Raw genomic sequence first — 21,627 nt, 5'->3', positions numbered from 1 at the left:
TAAGGCTACACGACAAGTGCTAATCGAATATCGACAGATCTAATTATTTTAACGTAATTCTCATATAGTTCGGGACGCGTACAATATGTTTCTATAAAGTTCAGGTGATATAATTAATTAGAACATTTTTTAAACAATTATTTTGCTTGAAAAACTTGAATTTCTAAGGCTACACGACAAGTGCTAATCGAATATCGACAGATCTAATTATTTTAACGTAATTCTCATATAGATCGGGACGCGTACAATATGTTTCTATAAAGTTCAGATGATATAATTAATTAGAACATTTTTTAAACAATTATTTTGCCCGAAAAACTTGAATTTCTAAGGCTACACGTCAAATGCTATTTGAATATCGACAGATCTATTTATTTTAACGTAATTCTCATATAGTTCGGGACGCGTACAATATGTTTCTATAAAGTTCAGGTGATATAATTAATTAAAACATTTTTTAAACAATTATTTTGCCCGAAAAACTTGAATTTCTAAGGCTACACGACAAGTGCTAATCGAATATCGACAGATCTGTTTATTTTAACGTAATTCTAATATAGTTCGGGACGCGTACAATATGTTTCTATAAAGTTCAGGTGATATAATTAATTAGAACATTTTTTAAACAATTATTTTGCCCAAAAAACTTGAATTTTTGAGGCTACACGACAAGTGCTAATCGAATATCGACAGATCTATGTATTTTAACGTAATTCTCATATAGTTCGGGACGCGTACAATATGTTTCTATAAAGTTCCGGTGATATAATTAATTAGAACATTTTTTAAACAATTATTATGCTTGAAAAACTTGAATTTCTAAGGCTACACGACAAGTGCTAATCGAATATCGACAGATCTAATTATTTTAACGTAATTCTCATATAGTTCGGGACGCGTACAATATGTTTCTGTAAAGTTCCGGTGATATAATTAATTAGAACATTTTTTAAACAATTATTATGCTTGAAAAACTTGAATTTCTAAGGCTACACGACAAGTGCTAATCGAATATCGACAGATCTAATTATTTTAACGTAATTCTCATATAGTTCGGGACGCGTACAATATGTTTCTATAAAGTTCAGGTGATATAATTAATTAGAACATTTTTTAAACAATTATTTTGCTTGAAAAACTTGAATTTCTAAGGCTACACGACAAGTGCTAATCGAATATCGACAGATCTAATTATTTTAACGTAATTCTCATATAGATCGGGACGCGTACAATATGTTTCTATAAAGTTCAGATGATATAATTAATTAGAACATTTTTTAAACAATTATTTTGCCCGAAAAACTTGAATTTCTAAGGCTACACGTCAAGTGCTATTTGAATATCGACAGATCTATTTATTTTAACGTAATTCTCATATAGTTCGGGACGCGTACAATATGTTTCTATAAAGTTCAGGTGATATAATTAATTAAAACATTTTTTAAACAATTATTTTGCCCGAAAAACTTGAATTTCTAAGGCTACACGACAAGTGCTAATCGAATATCGACAGATCTGTTTATTTTAACGTAATTCTCATATAGTTCGCGACGCGTACAATATGTTTCTATAAAGTTCAGGTGATATAATTAATTAAAACATTTTTTAAACAATTATTTTGCCCAAAAAACTTGAATTTTTGAGGCTACACGACAAGTGCTAATCGAATATCGACAGATCTATGTATTTTAACGTAATTCTCATATAGTTCGGGACGCGTACAATATGTTTCTATAAAGTTCAGGTGATATAATTAATTAGAACATTTTTTAAACAATTATTTTGCTTGAAAAACTTGAATTTCTAAGGCTACACGACAAGTGCTAATCGAATATCGACAGATCTAATTATTTTAACGTAATTCTCATATAGATCGGGACGCGTACATCATGTTTCTATAAAGTTCAGATGATATAATTAATTAGAACATTTTTTAAACAATTATTTTGCCTGAAAAACTTGAATTTCTAAGGCTACACGTCAAGTGCTATTTGAATATCGACAGATCTATTTATTTTAACGTAATTCTCATATAGTTCGGGACGCGTACAATATGTTTCTATAAAGTTCCGGTGATATAATTAATTAGAACATTTTTTAAACAATTATTATGCTTGAAAAACTTGAATTTCTAAGTCTACACGACAAGTGCTAATCGAATGTCGACAGATCTAATTATTTTAACGTAATTCTCATATAGTTCGGGACGCGTACAATATGTTTCTGTAAAGTTCCGGTGATATAATTAATTAGAACATTTTTTAAACAATTATTTTGCTTGAAAAACTTGAATTTCTAAGGCTACACGACAAGTGCTAATCGAATATCGACAGATCTAATTATTTTAACGTAATTCTCATATAGTTCGGGACGCGTACAATATGTTTGTATAAAGTTCAGGTGATATAATTAATTAGAACATTTTTTAAACAATTATTTTGCCCGAAAAACTTGAATTTTTAAGGCTACACGTCAAGTGCTATTTGAATATCGACAGATCTATTTATTTTAACGTAATTCTCATATAGTTCGGGACGCGTACAATATGTTTCTATAAAGTTCAGGTGATATAATTAATTAAAACATTTTTTAAACAATTATTTTGCCCGAAAAACTTGAATTTCTAAGGCTACACGACAAGTGCTAATCGAATTTTGACAGATCTATGTATTTTAACGTAATTCTCATATAGTTCGGGACGCGTACATTATGTTTCTATAATGTTCAGGTGATATAATTAATTAAAACATTTTTTAAACAATTATTTTGCTTGAAAAACTTGAATTTCTAAGGCTACACGACAAGTGCTAATCGAATATCGACAGATCTATTTATTTGAACGTAATTCTCATATAGTTCGGGACGCGTACAATATGTTTCTGTAAAGTTCCGGTGATATAATTAATTAGAACATTTTTTAAACAATTATTTTGCTTGAAAAACTTGAATTTCTAAGGCTACACGACAAGTGCTAATCGAATATCGACGGATCTAATTATTTTAACGTAATTCTCATATAGTTCAGGACGCGTACAATAATTTTCTAAAGAGTTTTGGTAATATAATTAATTAAAACATCTTTTAAACAATTATTTTGCCCGAAAAACTTGAATTTTGAGGGCTAGACGTGAAATGCAAATCGAATATCAACAGTTCTATTTATTTTAACGCAGTTTTCATATAGTTCTGGACGCGTACAATAGTTTTTGGAAAGTTACGGTGTTATAATTAATAAAAACATTTTTTAAACAATTATTTTGCCCGGAAAACTTGAATTTTTAAAGCTAGACCTGAAATGCTAATCAAATATCAACTGATCTATTTATTTTAACGTAATTCTCATATAGTTCCGGACGCGTACAATAATTTGCTATAGAATTCAGGTGATATAATTAATTAAAACATTTTTTAAACAATTATATTTTCCGGAAAACTTGAATTTTGAGGGTTGACGGGAAATGCTAATCAAATATCGAGAATTCTATTTATTTTAACACAGTTTTCCTACAGTTCCGGACGCGTACAATAATTTTCTAAAGAGTTGGCCAGAAAGTGAAAGTTTTGAAAATTGATTGAAAATTAACAGGTAACATTACATATAATATATTATAATTTTTAATTTATTTAAAGGGGATTAAGTATGGAGATAAAGTATGTAAGAGTGATATTAAGAAACATGAAAATATAATATAATCACTAATTTGTGTTTACTGAGTGAGAGAGGGGCGGAGGGGGGAGAGTGGGAGAGCGTGAGAGATAAAGAAGAGGATTAAATAAGAAAGTAAAGTGTAAGAGTAATATTGAACAATATGAAAATAATATAATTAATATCATTAATATTATAATTAATAATTTAGAGAGTGGGAGAAAGAGCGTGAGATAGAGAAGAGCATTAAATATGATAAAGTGTGTGAGAGTAATATTACAGAAGAAAAAAAAGTGCAATGTTTAATATAAAAATGCTAAGTGGCGCGCGCGAAGCGCTTTCTAGTATAAAAAAATCTGTATGGGTTTTACGACTGATACATTATTATATGACTAATGATAATGTATCGTTTTTTGTTTTATCGAGACTTTATTTAATTTTACCGCTAAATATAAAATAGCTTTTATTTAAAAATGTTTCTTTTTCTCCAACTTCATTAATCATAGTAACACACGTGATTAAGATCGTTTTAATAGTAATACAATATACATGACAGATTTTTAATGCAATATTATCTTTTATTCTAATTCTCATCATAATTTAACATTACAAATTGTCTCTATTGTATTTAGTATTAATAATGTAAATTGTATATTGTACATTTTATATAAAGATTAATAGATTAATAAGAACATATATTACACATATAAAAAAAAGGTAAATGATAAAAAAAGCAGGTACGTAATGCAAAATATTTTAATGTAGACTTTTTATCGCGATATATTTGATTAATATTTATGCATTTATGACGCACACATAGTTAACTCAGTTGGGCACATTTTCAGGGCATTTATATTGTCACCTAACACACATACGTACATACGCACAAATTATAATTCTGCTTTAAGAATTTACGGTACGCGCGTTACACACGTGTTATGAATTGCCAGTGTTGTGAACCAAAATTGCCGCGATATACCCTTGCAGTCACAAGGCGAGCTTTACCTAACTTTCTATAAGTCTGGTGAAATATTTTGCAGTATAATTAGACGGTAAATTCTGCTGTATTGTGTGTGGTCCTTACAGATTCCATCGGACGCGTTTACCACAATCGCTGATGTAAGCTACGGCTTTCTTCGCGAAACGCTCAGCGTGAACGAATGAAATACTCCCTTCCTTCCACTTTATAGTATGATGCCTACTTTAAATGCCGCTCAAAGTGGCTCTGTTTAATACTTTTATGTGCTAATATTTTTATGTGTCTCACGGACACGTTTAACTCGTTCCGTTTTGTTACATCAAAGCAATTTTTAATTAAACCGGTAGTTTCAACAAAACTAGGTTTTAACATCGTAATTATCATGTCCGGTTTAGCAAAGAAGTTATTTTCTCTATGTTGTTGTGAACGTGAATGTCCCAGTGTGCAATAAATTACCATAATTTTTACAGTTGCCAGAGATACGTGTGTTCTCATAAAGCAGTGCAAAACGACGGTAAATATGGAGACAAAATCATTTTCTTTCTCTCTTCTTTTCTCAACTTGTGTAGTTGTATAATTGTAATCGTGAGTGTATATGCATACAGAGTACAAAACAAGAATGTCTACGCACATACACACACGCGCGCGCGCGCGTAGAGAGAGAGAGAGAGAGAGAGAGAGAGAGAGAGAGAGAGAGAGAGAGAGAGAGAGCAAAAGTGTAACATTTGGATCTAGAGGGATTTTTTCTTTGATGTTTCTAATTAACTTATAAGAATGAAATTTTGATAAAACAGGCAAAAACTGTCCAGAACGTCGCTGTGATAAACGAGAGAATGGCGAATGAAACAAAACAGGTTCTTAATTATAATGATTCGACAAAAGTATACATGAGAATTACAAAAGACCTGTGTGTATCCTTCATGCAATAATTCACGATCATAATTATGTAACGAAACGTTGAGCCATAGCGAGGAATGCAAATGGTTAGTCGATCGGCGATTAAGATAATTCTTCGTATGCGTTTAAAGATAAAATCATAGAAATCTTGATATTAGAAGTTGAAAAATTTGATGTAAAACAATAGTGTTCTATACATTTAAGAAATGAAAAGAATAAGATTCTATACATATAAGATGAGGGGAATGAGGTGAAATCGCACATTATCGCAATCAAGTGTCGCGCTTAAAAACGCGGAACAGCCCCGTGAATTAAATTCGCATAATCGAGTTATCCTATCTTCGGCTCTTTCATTCTTCTCGCGTTCGCGCTTTTCCTTCCATTTCCCTCCGTTTCGCTCCTCGAGGGATTGACCGAAGAGCTCGCGCCGGGATGCGGAGATAACCAACGGGAATCGAAAATCCGTTGTCCGTTCCGATTCTAATTACAATAAAGCCGTCCTTAATTGCGCGACAGGATTCGCGAAACGCAATAAGAACGCCCCTTTGTGCTCCTAATGGACAGAGCAAAAAAGCGCCTTCACCCACCCTGTTTCTCCGTCTTGGGTATTATAATCCCTTCGGCTGCGGTACAACGCGCGGGACGAATTGCGTTTCGCGGCATGCCGTGATTCATCGCCAGTGGCGACGCAAATGTTTGAGTAACCCGTTATCTCGAGGGACCACTGTGGTCCGCCACCTCTTTTTTTTTTTTTTTTTTAATGCGAGCCTTGCCTCTTTTTATATCGCCCTCTCTCCTCACTTTTCTTTCACCTTCGTCTCAACCTTCGTATTTTGCTCGTCGCGAATTCGTGGCCGACGAGAGCTCGCGGGAATCGTAAATCATGGATATTGGACGGTGTCGATTCTTCTGCCTCTCACTGGGATCGCCATTAAAGGGACACTTGATACACGCCATCCCGCAATGCCGCGAGAGGGGTTGGATCGCTTTCACGCTTCATTATCACTGACTTTGTGCACGTGCCGTTTCGGCATGTCGCGTTGTGATAACCGTCAGACGACACGGCTTTTTGTGGCTATTCAAGTGTCCGGGGTTTTTTCCCCGAGGTAAATTTGAAGTATGAAATATTGCCGTGCCGTTGAAATGTTTTTAACAAAAAAAGGTATCGCGAGATAACCGTAATTAAAATAGTAAAGGATTATAATAAAAAATTTAATTTCTTAAGAAAAGATGAACGATTGTTTTTTATTCATTCTCTTGCCAGTTAATTTATAAAGTTGTTTAAAATAAATATACGATTATATGACCATCTATCTTCAAATAAAACCTTTTACGAAGAATGAATAATTAATCAAGAAGATTCGGTATCAAAGCGAAACACGAAGGAGGACATGTGTGCAGTTAAAACTACGGTGACTCAACAATGACGGAATCGCATACGCAGAGCGCAATAAAGTTATCCCGAAGAAATCTGAAACTCGTGGAGGTAATCACTATTAATAATTGACAAGGAGCCGTTTGCGCATATGTAATATATACCTTATACGTATAGTAGTAAATATGGGTGGAGCCCGCGCTACATGGAATGTTTCATTGTTCGAGCGCACAACTGCGCAATGTCGCGATACCATTTTTTTTTTACAATTCCGAATAATTTCGCAACGTGCATGATTGTTCACTCGTTCGTATCAGTCATCGATGCAGTCATCTAATGGCGCGTATTTAGATCGCACAATCACTATTCTTCTTGATGAATACAGAATGATGCAGAGTGATCTAGAAAATAAACGCATAGGATTGAAATTTGACGTCGATCGCAAAGTTGCCGAGATGTTTTTGTTGTAACAATTCTTTTTTGTTGAAATTGAGAGTCAAGAATTTTCTGCAAATTAAGTTTCAATGTCGAAAGTGAAGAGTAGGTGGGTGAAACATTATCATTCGCCCAATTTCAAAGTGTACTTCATCATAATTTTAGATCTACTTGCTAAAATATCGAATGTCAAGATTTAAAGATTGTAAAAAAATGATGCTTTTTCTTTCACTAAACATCTATACATGTATATGTAATTTCTTTCTTAGTGATAATTGACTTACAATTAGTGATACAGTAGAGATACTGTTGTAATCTATCCGCATACTTAGATATACCAAGATTATCCGTTCGGACTCATCAAGCTCATTTCGTGAGAAGATGACGTCAGGTGCTTTTATGCATCGAGAGTGCACGCGATTCGATATAAGTAGAGCTAGAGAATCGGACAATTATTTGCGCGATAGCCGCGTGCAGAACTCCCGCTCGGTTTATCGTACGTGGGCACGATCGGAGCTTCACTTATCACTGCGCCTTTCGGTGCAATAAATTCAATTGCTTTATGCACACAAGCAATGCGTAGTCGGCGGTTTAATGGTTTGAAACAGAATGCCGCGCATATTCGCGCGAATATCTGTAACCGCGATCGCGTTTATAGCGGTAGATCCACTTCCCAAAGTACTAGTGATTCGTTTTCAGCATTTGTGCGCCAATATTTTCCCAATTTTCCGCGATATTTAATCCCGGACACCTTCGGAACAAGCGGTTATTAATTTTTTATCAGATTCAATTTCAGATAAATACTTTGTTAAACATCTTTTTGTTTCTCTCGTGAAAGTTACGAAAAAATTTTGCATTTCCAAAATAATTCGGTCAATAGCAGTATATAACAAAACGAAGATTTCAAATGTATTGAAAGCATATCTTGATTATAAAATATTGTTCTTAGATTTCACTTTAGTAATTTTCTAGTGTCTTGATTGGTATTCCAAAATATCAAAAATATCTGAACAATTCTGAATGATAACCAAGATTATTAATCTCGTTTATAGATATCACTGCCAGTAATTATCTTGCTATATTTAGGTTAAAAATATTCTACAATATAAAGACGTTTATAATTGCTATGGTTAGTAATTTAGAAATTGTTGTACAATTTCTCAAAATTGCCTTGTGTAAAAAGAAGAATTTTACATGACCGTCCTTCCGACATTGCTGGTAAAAGTTCCGGCAAATTTGCAGCATCGTGTTAGCAGGATTGAAACCGGGATCTCTCCAGCGAGAAGAAATTATAAATTCACGAGAAACTTTCATATTGAGCGGATAGAAATTTTCTTCGAGGAGGATGCTGACAGCGTTGTACGCATACCATCGCGTCTTACGCGATGGAGGTAATCCTGTCAATACTGTTTATTAAAAAAAATCACTTTTTCATAGATATTAAGCACCGATAGTCAATCATTTGCCATTTATCATTGCTTACAAATTTGTTCCTCAGTCCACGTGTTCTTCTCAAGCTGTTGTAAAAGAAAAGAAGATAATTAATGTTTATGAGAAAAAAATTCTTTATCTGTAATATCGTTTAATAGTTCTCTTCGACAATTAAAATAATTTTTGATAACATTGTGTTGTAACAGCGTAAAAAAGTACAATATAAATTTGCGAAGATTTTCCCTCTACGAGAGAGAAACTCGGAAAGATGTTGACGGAATTATATCCGTACTAGCGTATCCTATAAAAAGAATAATCCCACATGTCTCATCTCGTTTGTCCATATCTCTGCCTACAGCTATTACTTAGGTCGTAACTGCGACGCGAGGAAAAATTAGAACGCGTCTGGGTAATCTGATTTTTCGTCGTGATGTTTGACAAGAAAAAAAAACAGTGTGCCAGGTATTTCGTCGAGTGGGCGGTGCACATCGATGTAGAATCATTCGATGGAAGAGACCGCTTTTCAATATCTACCTCGACGTACAAGGATGCAGTGCCGTCTTTCAATGTGGAACGAACCCCCAGATTGATGACGTTTTATCATTCGTCTCTGTTATATCTGTTGCATTGCGATTGGAATCAGCAGACAATATTAATTTTTTCTAACCCTCGACGCAGATAACAATATTGTTGAAAAGTGCAGGGCACTTGATAATTAAGATATACACTCCCTATAAATATATGTAGATAGGCACATGTGTAAATAAAAATTGAGAATTATCTCTCTTTAATATTCGGCTTCAATTTTCGATGCTATAAATATGGAGAAGTAGCTATCTCACATTAATTCTCGCGTATCTATCAGGAAACAAGAGATCATTATTCATATTCATAACTCTGAAATTTGAATTCAGCGAAGTTGTACTGTAAATTTCCGGGACTTCGGGCTTGTGGCGTATTGCGAAACATCCCGAGCATTAGAGACCCCGGGTAATTTCGTCGCCTCGGGGCCTTCGAGGCCGACGAGACGCGGCTGCGAGAATCGGACGGAGGAGAAGTATCGGGCGAGGCGATGTATCAGACGTCTCTCGTTTATCTACTTCCCGTGCAGAGCTCCACGTCCCGACACGTAGCCACTCGGAATCTGTCCGATAAATCCGTGACTCCCGCGGAACTTTCTTAACGACCGACCGGTCGCTATCGGACCCACCGCCGCCGAGCCCCCCCCCGGGCGATCGTTTTGCATCGCAATTTCATCCGACGGAGCGAGATCAAACGTGCGGCCCCGCGGAGTTTTGTTAAATGAAGCGAGTCTTGGCACGAAATATCCTCATTCTCAACGAAACGCTCAATAGCGGAATTTTTTCGACGGAATTTTCAAACGATGTCTTTGAGCGTGCAGGAGAGCTCGCTTGAAATGAGCCGCCGCTGAGTTACAACAAGTTATAATGAGTCTAGAAAAGTCTCGGAATTTTTATCGCGCGAGAGCGTGATGTAGTGTTCAGTTTCGAGCATGTGGATTTCCTAATGCAATTGAAGGCTTTTTTTCAATTAGCTTCCATATTTCACGGTATGCTGAAGTTGAATAAAATTGCACAGAACTTGTTCGAGCATGCTATCGACGAAAAAAAATTTTTTTTAAACTATAATGAAATATTTTTAAAATACTACAATACTACAATACTACAAAAATACTATCTGTTAAAACGGAACTATTTGTTTTGTATATAAATAGTAATTACCCCAATTTCCATTAATTTAGTTAAATATCTGTACATTTTGTTTAAGTTTATTGATTACTCTGTCAAGTAAATGAAGAGATTGCGTGTGAAAAATTTCAAGCGATTTACTAATTGCCAATTAATTAATTAATTGATTAATTAAAAGCCATTATAATCTCAGTTCGAAGTGCCTTCAATTTTCAATGATCATCCTTTGAATGACCATCAATTTAGACGATACTGGAAGCGAATGATGAACGGGAGCATGTGCATTCGCGATTGACGCGCCCTAACGTGACTTCCAATTAGCGGCGGCGACGCCGAGATAAATTGAATTTTCCAGCCGAGCTCTTAGCGTAAACGAAAATTTACGTCAACGCAACACGAATCTGGCGTTATTCGGACCGAAGTGTTGTATGGGTGTATGGGGTGTATCGTACGGTTTTTCGCTCCGTAACGAAAAATAGTGGGATTGCCGGACTACGCGCGCGCGCGTCAGCACATCCTTTCCGAACAGGAACTTTCCTACGTGAAAACGCTGAAAGGTTCGAGCGGATAGCGATTTTTACTCGTTACCCGCTGCCTTTTTCACTCTCTCAGCTCTCCCTTTGCGACTTCTCCGAGATACGCAAGCAAAAGCATTTTACCTACTGGAAGTCTTTCTCACGAAATTTTACGAAATTTATTATTTACGAGTTTTATTTTACGAGCGCGTTTAAGATACAGAGATTTATTTAAAGTATAGGAACGTGTATTATTTTCATGATAAAAAGGTATTTCAACCGTTTTTGCATATATGTTACTAAAAAACATAAAAAAGTTTTAATTCTGCAGTTTGAGACTCTTTTGTCAAGCTTGTATTTTTACTATTCTAAGGTTTAAAAAACTCTGGAAAAATTTAGGATCATCTTTTTCAACGTCTTTATTACACATAAATAGTTTGTTAAAATATTTATTTAATAAGATTTGAAATTTGAGTGAAAAAACTTGAGAATAAAGTTGTGTCAAAAAAAACCAAATTGTACATAAAGGATTAATATTGTATATTGTTAATTTCCTTTAGATTGTATTCCAATTTTATTCCATTCATATCTCTAATCTGAAAAACAACGATGACATAATCGGAAATAGCGTTGATCTCGCAAGTTACTGATAACGTAATGACTGTATCCAATCCAGGCAGTAATACAGACTAAATCCTTTTTCCTCTCGATACACAGCATAAGGCTATCCAATCACGTGATGCTTTCCATTAGCAATTGTGTTTGTTATCGGTGAAAAAGCGCAGAGGTATAATCCGACCTGCATACACGGCCACACTCGCGCGCATCGGGAAAGCCGCAGAGGTGTGGTCAATACGTTTGATCTGTGTGGCGCGATCCGTCTGTGCATCCATCCGTATTCCAGTCGCTCGAACAGGAGCGGCGCCGCTTTCATCGGCGAAAAATCCGGTTTACCGATCTTCAATAGCGCGCGGACATGATGAGGACGCGTTTGCATTCATAGAGGATGGTCTCTGTAAAACGCGGTTACGCGGCATCGTTAACGACTATGACTTTTTCATAGCGCGGATGACAAATTTAGATTGTGATATTATACTTTTAAGTGTATTGGGCGCTATTTGGTCGAGGGAAAACTCTCAACTATAAAGAGATGCTCGTCACAGATAATAATCCAATGATCACTTGAGCGCCCGTAAATCGCTAACGACAATTTTATATCCTTCACGAAATGATCCTTTGATTACATTCTGGCATCACGATGACCATTTGGGAAATTTTGTATTTATAACCATTTCTCCACTGAGAAAAAAGGTTGTTAATTTGACTAAATTTTTCAACTTGATTAAATTTCTTCAATTCAACTATTTATGTATTTCAGTCAAATATATATAAATAGTTAAATTAAAGTTTAAATATTTTATGTATTTAAGTTAAATGTATAAATACTTGAACCGAAAAAATTTAATCAAGTTGAAAAATTTAGTCAAATTAACATTTTTTTCTCAGTGTTTATTTAATTAAACAGTGTGCGATTTTATTTTACAAATAAAGTTCATATTCGAATAATCGTTATATTCCGAAAGTTTTATATATTTTTAACTTATTGCAATATTGTGTATAGTATCAACATTATAATTACCATTTGTAAGAAATGATGAAATCTTTTTTTAAGATGTCCGTGTCAAATTTAACACTACTAGCATTTGATAACTCGACTGCGAGTTTGCGTGCAGTTGCGGTAAAAAGATTCGACTCCAATAGCCGTGATTTTCCACGACAGTTGGACAATTCCAGGGGTAATAACGGTCAAAATGACATGCTTGCGGTCCGTGAACTTAACTATCTCCTGAGACCGACGAAACTTCGGCTTCTAGGATAAGAATCCTGAGGATCCGAGGACCGATCCTCCCCTTACGGATATTCTTAACGATCGCGGTCTCCTCCTCTGGAAGGTTATCGAGGTTACGACTGTCAGGATCTAGGAAGGGCCTCAGGAAATAACGTTCATCGCAACTAGATAAGTCGTTTCCACGCCTTTTGTCTCCACGCAGAACTGTGTTTTCGCAAAAATTTATCGCGTTGCTTTACGAGCCGCAGGAAATGAAGAGTTTTCGCGCACCGTACGCCGTGTAATATTGCAGACACATATATATTATGTCGATTGTTCAAATTTGCTGTAAACCACGCGAACCGCGTTTGCGTGAAATGAAATTAATTTCTAGCCAGTGCGTTTGTGTAAAGTCTATCGTACTTTTTTCCCCAACTTTTTTCCCTTTTATTTATTTATTCATGAAATTTAATTACAACGCGCGGTAGTTTATTTCTTTCTATTTTTATTTCTCCCTGTTATTTACAGTATTAACTCTTTCTACAAACGTATTTCGAATTCAATCGATTTCTGTCCGTGAAAGTCTCTTGAAATTTTAAAAGTAATTACATTGTATTAAATTTTACTTTAAAAAAAAGATACATTTGTTCTAAAAACTTGAAAATGTGTTTATTTTTAAAGACTTTTACCGATTTTTTAAATTAAATAGATCAAACAATTGTTGAAATCCCCGTTTGTACAGATGTCATTTTTATACTGTAAGAGTTAATTTTTTAATACTAGTATAATAATAAGTAAGATAGGACTGATAATGTGAATAATATAATTAAGAGAACTGAAGAAATTTTTCGGTCGGAATCTTTGTGTCTAATAATATTTGGTAAATTTTTACAATTCTGTTTATACAAATTGCGCGCCAATTATTTGTAAAATTCAACAAGTTAAATTGGCAAGTAATTTAATAATGCTTTAATGCCAACAAGCGTCTTGAAATACGTAAAGAATTTATTGCGAAAAACATCTCACGCAGCCAGAATTCGAATCTGTGGATCTCCCCTGCATTCCATGCGAGTATCTTACCGATTCGACTACCGAGGCATTAATTTTCAAAGACATCCTCACCCCGACAATTCGATAACGTAAGTACATAAAACCTCGACTTACTCGAAAACCCGGATTTAGGAAAATACTTGCTACTTTTTACCCGATCGCAGAACGAATTGCCGGCGAGAATTTGGGGAATAACGAGAGCTCGTTCAACAACGTTCGACTTTCGGGCAATCGAAAGCGATAGTACACTTAGCCGGCGCGTGCCATTGCGGAGAGAAACGAATCCGTTTTGTACGGTCCGAACGACAATGCGCTTGTTGCATTTTGGCATCCAGCCCGTGCGCCAAAGGGGGATCTCCTACCTCGGCCACTTATACCGCGGGATATATCCCGGCGCCTTGTGATCGAAGAAGCGATGGTCTACCGAGAGCCACGTACGAGACGCGCGCTGAATCCCAATGAAACCGTCCGAAAACCAGTGGAAAAGGCACGACAGAGTACAAATGCTGGACGACGTGCACAACCCCCTCGCCTTGGCACGACTCGGCGCGGATGAAATACTGGATGGCGCGATACCGCTGCGTGACGTACGAGTGAGAGGGTTTAGAGCCTTTCGTTGGGAATTCCCCGCGGGTAACTTGACGTGAGTCCTCTTGAAAGGGAGTTGGGCGAGTGGCGTCGGGCTTAGAAAATTTTATAAAACGCAAACGTGATGTGGAAAAGGACGCGACGTATATCGGAGTTGGATTATACTTGCACCCAGTCGGTCGCTTTATCCGGTAATGACATCTCTTACGCGAGACGTCTCGCAAATCGCATTTTTCAATAACCGACTTTTACTATTGCTACCAATCGCAAAATTACGATACTGGTACTCTTTATGACGCAAAACTTGTCGAAGAGTCGAAGCAAAATTTACATTTCCCTTTACATGTGACCGGGACTTAAGTGGACTTGGAACTTTGTATCTTATATGTAGCGCGCGTACGGCGGATCATAAACGTATCTTTACTACTGCAGGTTACGCGCTTTGAAACGACCGTCCGTCAGAATGGAACTCGTTGGAATTGACGATTTTCGTAGAGAAATTTAGAAAGAATTAAGAATTTAATTAATCAAATTATTTTAAAAGAGAGAGATAATTATATCTACGTTTCCCTTCTCGAAAAACAAATATATAGTTAGATACTTCGAGATTTTTATCTGGAAAGCTTTTCTCTTACTTCATTTGAATCGACTAAATTCCCGCGAGTCGACGAAATGCAATTACCAAGTAATTCGGAGGACTATAGGAGCAAGACGGTCTGTTTTACAGATTGGCAACCAGCCAGTTTCTCCTCGGCAAATCATATTATCTTAACGAGATCAGATAACGCCCTTTTGTCGGCGAACGATGACGCCGCGAATGTATTATGCCCGCCCGACCAAAAGCCACAGTTAAACGCAAAAGAAAATGAGAAAGTTCCCCATTCGTATAATTGACTATCAGAACAAATTACATTTCTCGTTATCGCCAATTCTATCAAAATTGCGCTACAAAAATTTATGAAAGAAAGCAAATTATTGATTTACCAAGAAGATACCCATTTATTGAAAAAATACTTATTTATTTTGACATTTAATATTTATAATTTATACATGATATAAATAAATATATTGAAATTCATTTTATTGTGCTACATTCATTTTATTTCGATATAACTTAATCTAATATATTCACCCATGTGAGGATTAATCTATATTTTATTAAGTAATATAATATATAATATTTGTTTCTTTTTTTCTGATATAACTTAAAAATAAATTTATCTTTATGTCACTTGTCGAATTTATTGAAACGCAGACTAATAAAAAATAATAAATACGCATGTTTCTTATCAAATCAGTCCTCGAAATGGGCTGCGTTTTTGAATTGTAAAAAAATTTATTTTCATATCAGTGAATTTTCTAAAGTCTGTATATTTTTTACATTTATAAAATTACGCTATTATACCTTGTTCGGATGTTAAAATAAAAAACGAAAATTTAACTAATTTATGAAGACTGATTTTACTCCTTCAATATGTTGGTTGCCAATAAGTATATATATTTATTATTTTACTAGCTATGCCCTGCCACGCGTTGCTGTGGCTCTCTATTCTTATGCTACGTTTTTTTCAAATTTTCTTTGCTTTCGTTGTTTTACTTTCAAGAGCCTTGCTTTACTGTTGCTCTTTTTATTTTATTTTTGAATAAGCATTTATCTATCTTTAATAAATCTAATATTCATTTATTCACGTACTTCTAACTTACTTCATTTATTTATTGCCTTTGGCACTGTATTTAATTAATTTGTTTCTATTTATTGTTTTGTATTTTTATTATAATGTAATATAAATCTTATTTTATTAAAACTTTGAAATAATTTTCAATTAAAAAAACCGAATTCTTTTTAAAATACCCATTTTTTTAAATTAAGTATTTTGAATTAAAGTGTATGTATTTAATTTATTATTAATTAATTTTATGAATCAATATTTCGTTATTTTTTTCTAAAAACTGCCATGGATTTAGAAATCCATTCAAAAGACTGTTTTAAATAAGTTCCTTTTTTTCAATAAAATAACAGCCATCCTTATTTTTCTTATTACCTTAATTTAAACAATAGAAACATTCTTCGCCTCTTCCGGTCTTTCTCGGTCTCTACCCGTCTCTCCCGGTCTCTCCCCGTCTCTCCCGGTCTCTCCCCGTCTCAATGTGTCAAAATTTCAATAATATTAATGAAAAACTATTTTTTACACTTAAATTATGGCCATCATTTTTGAAACACCGGTATATCAAACGCCATAAGAACACTCCCGTCAAATGCAACATTGTGTCAAAATTTCAAAGCAATCGGTGAAAAACTTACGGAGATCTTAGATGAGGAACAAACATTTACATTTTTATTTATATAGATTACTCTGCACGTGCACTAAGTTTCTATAAATTCGGTGAGTAACACAAAGGTAGGCTTACTTACTAATCTAACGTACATATTTATTTTATAAAGTAATGAGGCAAAATTCTCTACGATTATAATTTTGATAAAATGGACTATTTACGGTGAATACGTAGGATGTCTATATCGAGAATGAAATTATTATGACATAATGGTCACATAGCGAGCAGTTAGTGAAACAAATACAGAAAAGTTTACTTCTCCTATTTTGTAACAAGAATAATCGTTTTACCGTAGAAAGCCTGTCGAAGTATCGCTACTAAAGCGAGTTTATTCGACGTTCTCGTTGGCCGAACATACTCCATTATGAAGAGCGAGATAATACAGACGTATAAGGTGTCTTATACAAGCTGGCACTCGACCAAGCTCGCCGAGCAGGCAGTTTCATACTAACGAACGACAGATGTTACGAAACTCAGTTTTCCATATTGCGTGTCGACGAGAAATCACATTATTCCTTTAACACAGTCATTATTTTTCACATTAAGACAGATACGGTAAAAATGACCGAATGAAAAATATTGAATAATAAATTTTACACACTTATAGATGATAATACCTCGAACCGTGAAAACGACAATTGATCAAATTTCTTTGGCCAAAGAGAATTTGCCTTCGAGTTGCTCAGAAAAGCTAAAGTTTTTTTTTTTTAGCGGTTGACGGTCCTCGGATCGTTTTCCGTTTTGCCGCAGTGAACTTCCGTACCGTAATGTACACGAGACCGTAACAAAGAATACAAGGAATGCAGACTTTTGGCTTTGTAACGGCGAGACTTACAAAGCCGTAAAAGAGGATTGCGGGGCGTTCCATGCGTTTTGTGCTACGAGAAAAGCTTCCCCTCTCCTCCCCTTGCTCCGACGAAAGTCTCACGGCATTACCATGTTTACGTTTACCCGTTAGCAACTTATGAAATGATTCCTCGCAAGAAAGAAATTGACGGAACTATTTTCCCGCGAGGGCAAATGCAGGGAAGGATAGCGAAAACTTCGTTGAATGCACTCTCATGTTAGCTGCAGCAATGTTAAGTGCGTGAATTACCTCGCATTACCTCAAGCCGACTTAACTTTCACGCATAATAGCGAATGTGGCGAAACTTCTTCAATAAAATTTAGAACTTTCCGAAATTAAGCTCCTTCGTGCCTTTAAAACTCATTATGGCATAATGAAAAGCAACGTATTTATCTAAAAATCTGCGGCGTGAGGAAAGTTTGCTCGTTTAACTTCAATGAACTAAATCCGTTTCTCTTTCGGAATCTCCAAATAGCGACGATAAGTAGCGAAATACTAATGTCGCCGACATAAGTGCGAACGCGGGAAGCTTGGCGTTTAATCAGTCGGAGCTTTATTTGGAAATTACGGAGCACAGTTAGGTATGACGTCGCCCCGGTCTCATCTCGCGAAGGATTATGCCGGCCGAGAGGATTAAACATGATAGAGCGATCCATTGTGTCAGACGAGAAATTTCGCGTCTCTCTCTCTCTCTCTCTCTCTCTCTCCCAATGTACATAAATAGACGACTAGCCGGGTGGCCGTTTATATGTATGCGACACGTGCGGTAATACACCGAGAGAAAAAAGTTACAGTAACCGTAACAACTTCTAGTCATTTTTGGACCCATTCATATTTTTGTAATTATTTACTGATATAAATTATAGTTTATTTAAACTATATTAAATTTCTTATGATCATAATATTCATATACAAATTTATACAACTTGACACGGTTGCCATAATCAAAATGGAGATTTTAATATAGTAAGTTGTACCATAAAACAATCACTATAATCATCCATTATAAGTATATGATTATTATTACTAATATTGTAGTAATAATTATGATTAAAAATGATATTCCTGACTATAATTATTTTACTATGCGATTATAGTCGCAAATATCACATTTTCTTCTTAGTGTACAGAAGAATCGCAGCCGAGTTGAATCGTTACAGATGACGATCGTATCTGCGGCCGAACGGGTCGAATCGACCGCTTTAAAAAGCCCACTGGCTCGATGGTTGCTTTAAGAACAATCCCGTGTTTTACGAGTAAGAAGCTTTAGCCTACTTTTCCGCGCCGCCGCGCTTTATGTCGCTCGACGCGGACGCAAGCGATGTTGGTATTTCTCGTCAAGTCATCCTCTTGCCGGATGCACTGAGTGACGTTTACATCCCCTCCCTTCCCACCCCTTCTCTTACATGTGGAGTGATCTCTCTTTTCCTCATCCTTTCGGCAGACCTCATCCATTATTCCCGCGCGTCTTTATCCGGCGCGCGTAAAAAAGAGCGCGCGCGTTCTCGCCAATTTGACTTTGTAATATTATTCATCGGGCGTCGAACAATACGAGGCTGTTTAATTCAAAATTGTAGGATATTGTATCTGTGTTTTGTATTTACGTTATCGAAAAATCTGTGTTGTCTCTCAACTCGGACTTCGTATGTTTCAGCCAGCACCAATCTCGTGGGCAAGTTCACGCAGAGCGTGCGAAGGATCGTCCAAGACGTGAAGGACGAGGGCACTTCCAGTAAGTCCAAGCAGAATTTTATCACATTCATCTCGCGTGGGAGTTTAATTAAACTTTAGCCGCTATCTCGGCGAATCGCCACGACTCAATAACCTTACACGTTAAAAAAGACTGCGGAATGATGGCGAGGGTGTTCGTGTGCAATCCTTCCTCTTACTTTAAGAATACTTTCATACGGCGCGTTAAAAAAGAAATCGTTGTGAATTTATGATCTTCCTCGATGATCATACTTAGAAAGATATAATCTAATAATTCCCGTGAAATGAAAGGGAAAAGTTTTTACGAATGAAACTTTCTGAATATAATTTGCGTGTATGTACTTCTATTAAGGAGGGGGGAGGGGAGAAGTATAGTTTGTGTAATGGCGGAAACTCGGCAAACTTTGTTACTATAGGTATAGAAATGAATTGAATGCAAAATGCTTCTGTGGGATATTTATACTGTACAGGATGTCTGGAAAGGTCAGGGCCAAACTTTGTACCACGTGTTAAGGAGGTCGAGAAGATAAAAAAGTTTGTATGTAGTAAATTTATGACTGAAAATGCTTTATTGAAAAGTTATAAATGTTTAAAAATTTTCAATCAATTGTTACAATAATTATAATAAATGTTTGAGGAATATTCGAGGGAGAAGTCGGTAGTCACAAGTTTAATCAATGCTTGCATTCTTGTAGAAGGAAGAATTTTTGAACTAATATACTTTATGTAATAACAATGAAAAATTGTACAATTACATTGTACAAATTACAAATTAAATCAGAAATGTATATAAAATAACATCATTACGAGCCAACACTGAATGCTCGTGTATACAATAATTTATTATGTAAGTGGAATTTACTATCACTAACCCATGTGAACTATATGTTGTATATTTGGTCCTGAAACATTGTAGTTTTCACTTAGTTTCACTTAGGTAATAAATTATTGTACATTCCCGAACAATCAGTGTTGGCTTGTAATGTAATTATTCGATATATATTTTTGAATAAAAAATAACTTTCAAAATTACAAAATATTAACATACGAAGCTGTTGCAGTCCGACCCATCGTAGTGGTTTTACATAAATTGTGGAAGAGAAAGAGAGAGAGAGAGAGAGAGAGAGATCTAATTGACATATTTAATTAAACCAAACGACATATTTCGGAAGCTTTCCGGATTCTATGGAATAAATTAGAATTGAAAAATGCAGTAAAAATTAAAAATACAAAAAATAAAAAACTGCTTTTATTGTTACAACATATACATAAATAACGGTTAAAGTAAAATTGAATCGTTATTAATTTTGTAAAACATTTTTAAAAACTCGATATTTTTGTTCATTTTTTAGTTATCTCTGCAAAATCATATATTTACACCACGTGATGGGTCAGACTGCAGAAGTTTTATATGTCAATATTTTATAACGGTGTAGTTTTTTTTCAATTATTAGTAGTAAAAAAATTATTAGTAATATAAATAACCTGCGCAGAAGAATTTTATATTCAATTTATTTATATGCCTATATTAAAAAATCAAAGTTTACTGATTTTTCGTCCATTTCAAACCTTTCCATCTCCTATAAAACGAGAAACGTATATAGAGAATATCTCATCTGTATTAGATCAACTCTTAAACACGAATTTAGCTTCGAGTTTTGTTTAGCAAAATTAAATCGTCAATACTTATAATGCCGTTCTGATTGTACTTTAAACGAATTTGAAGATAAACGGGCGAGCATTCGTTTTCAAGTGCAACAATTCCGATGAATCGGCAATAGAGACGTTTGTACATATCGCGCGGAAATAAGTGCCTGGCAGTGTGCCAACAGTGAACGTTGTTAGTTGTCCCATGAATGGAATCGAAGCGGAAACTCCTGTATTCGGTTGGACCGGAGAGTAACGGTGTGTCGGCTGTCGGTGTTATTAACTGAATAGTCGGAAACTTCGTCGTCGGCTGAGAATCCCGTCAGGCTTAGATTAACGTTTTCCCATCGACGAATGCGGAACTATGATTAATTCTGACGTTAACATTCCGCGCCGTCGCGCCGCGCCGCACCGCATAAAATGCGATCAGATAAATTCCTAACGTATAATAACACATGTATCGGGTACCCGCGACCTCCATTTTGATGACAAATTTCCAGAAGAATGTGAAATGAATCGATTTTATCGTTCACGAAAGTCAAGGCGATCATTATTTCTCGCAACTCTTTAACAATTTTCGAAATTATAATTATCGTAAATAATTTACAAAAAAGGTATTAAAAACTGAATTATTTA

General features: G+C 35.3%; 1 protein-coding gene across 2 annotated transcripts in view; it reads left to right on the top strand.

The window, feature by feature from the left end:
• LOC105830998 overlaps positions 1 to 21,627 on the top strand; it is a 134,211-nt gene that overhangs the window by 101,247 nt on the left and 11,337 nt on the right. For both annotated transcript variants that reach the window (XM_028192775.2, XM_012670788.3), the window contains one exon: positions 19,289 to 19,366. In XM_028192775.2, coding sequence (XP_028048576.1) covers positions 19,289 to 19,366 — 78 coding nt within the window. The remainder of the gene's footprint in view (positions 1 to 19,288; positions 19,367 to 21,627) is intronic.

This window comes from Monomorium pharaonis, chromosome 5, assembly GCF_013373865.1.
Source record: "Monomorium pharaonis isolate MP-MQ-018 chromosome 5, ASM1337386v2, whole genome shotgun sequence".
In the NCBI taxonomy this organism is placed as follows: domain Eukaryota; kingdom Metazoa; phylum Arthropoda; class Insecta; order Hymenoptera; family Formicidae; genus Monomorium; species Monomorium pharaonis.
Note: the sequence above shows the minus strand (reverse complement) of the source record. Positions and strands in the feature narration are given on the sequence as shown.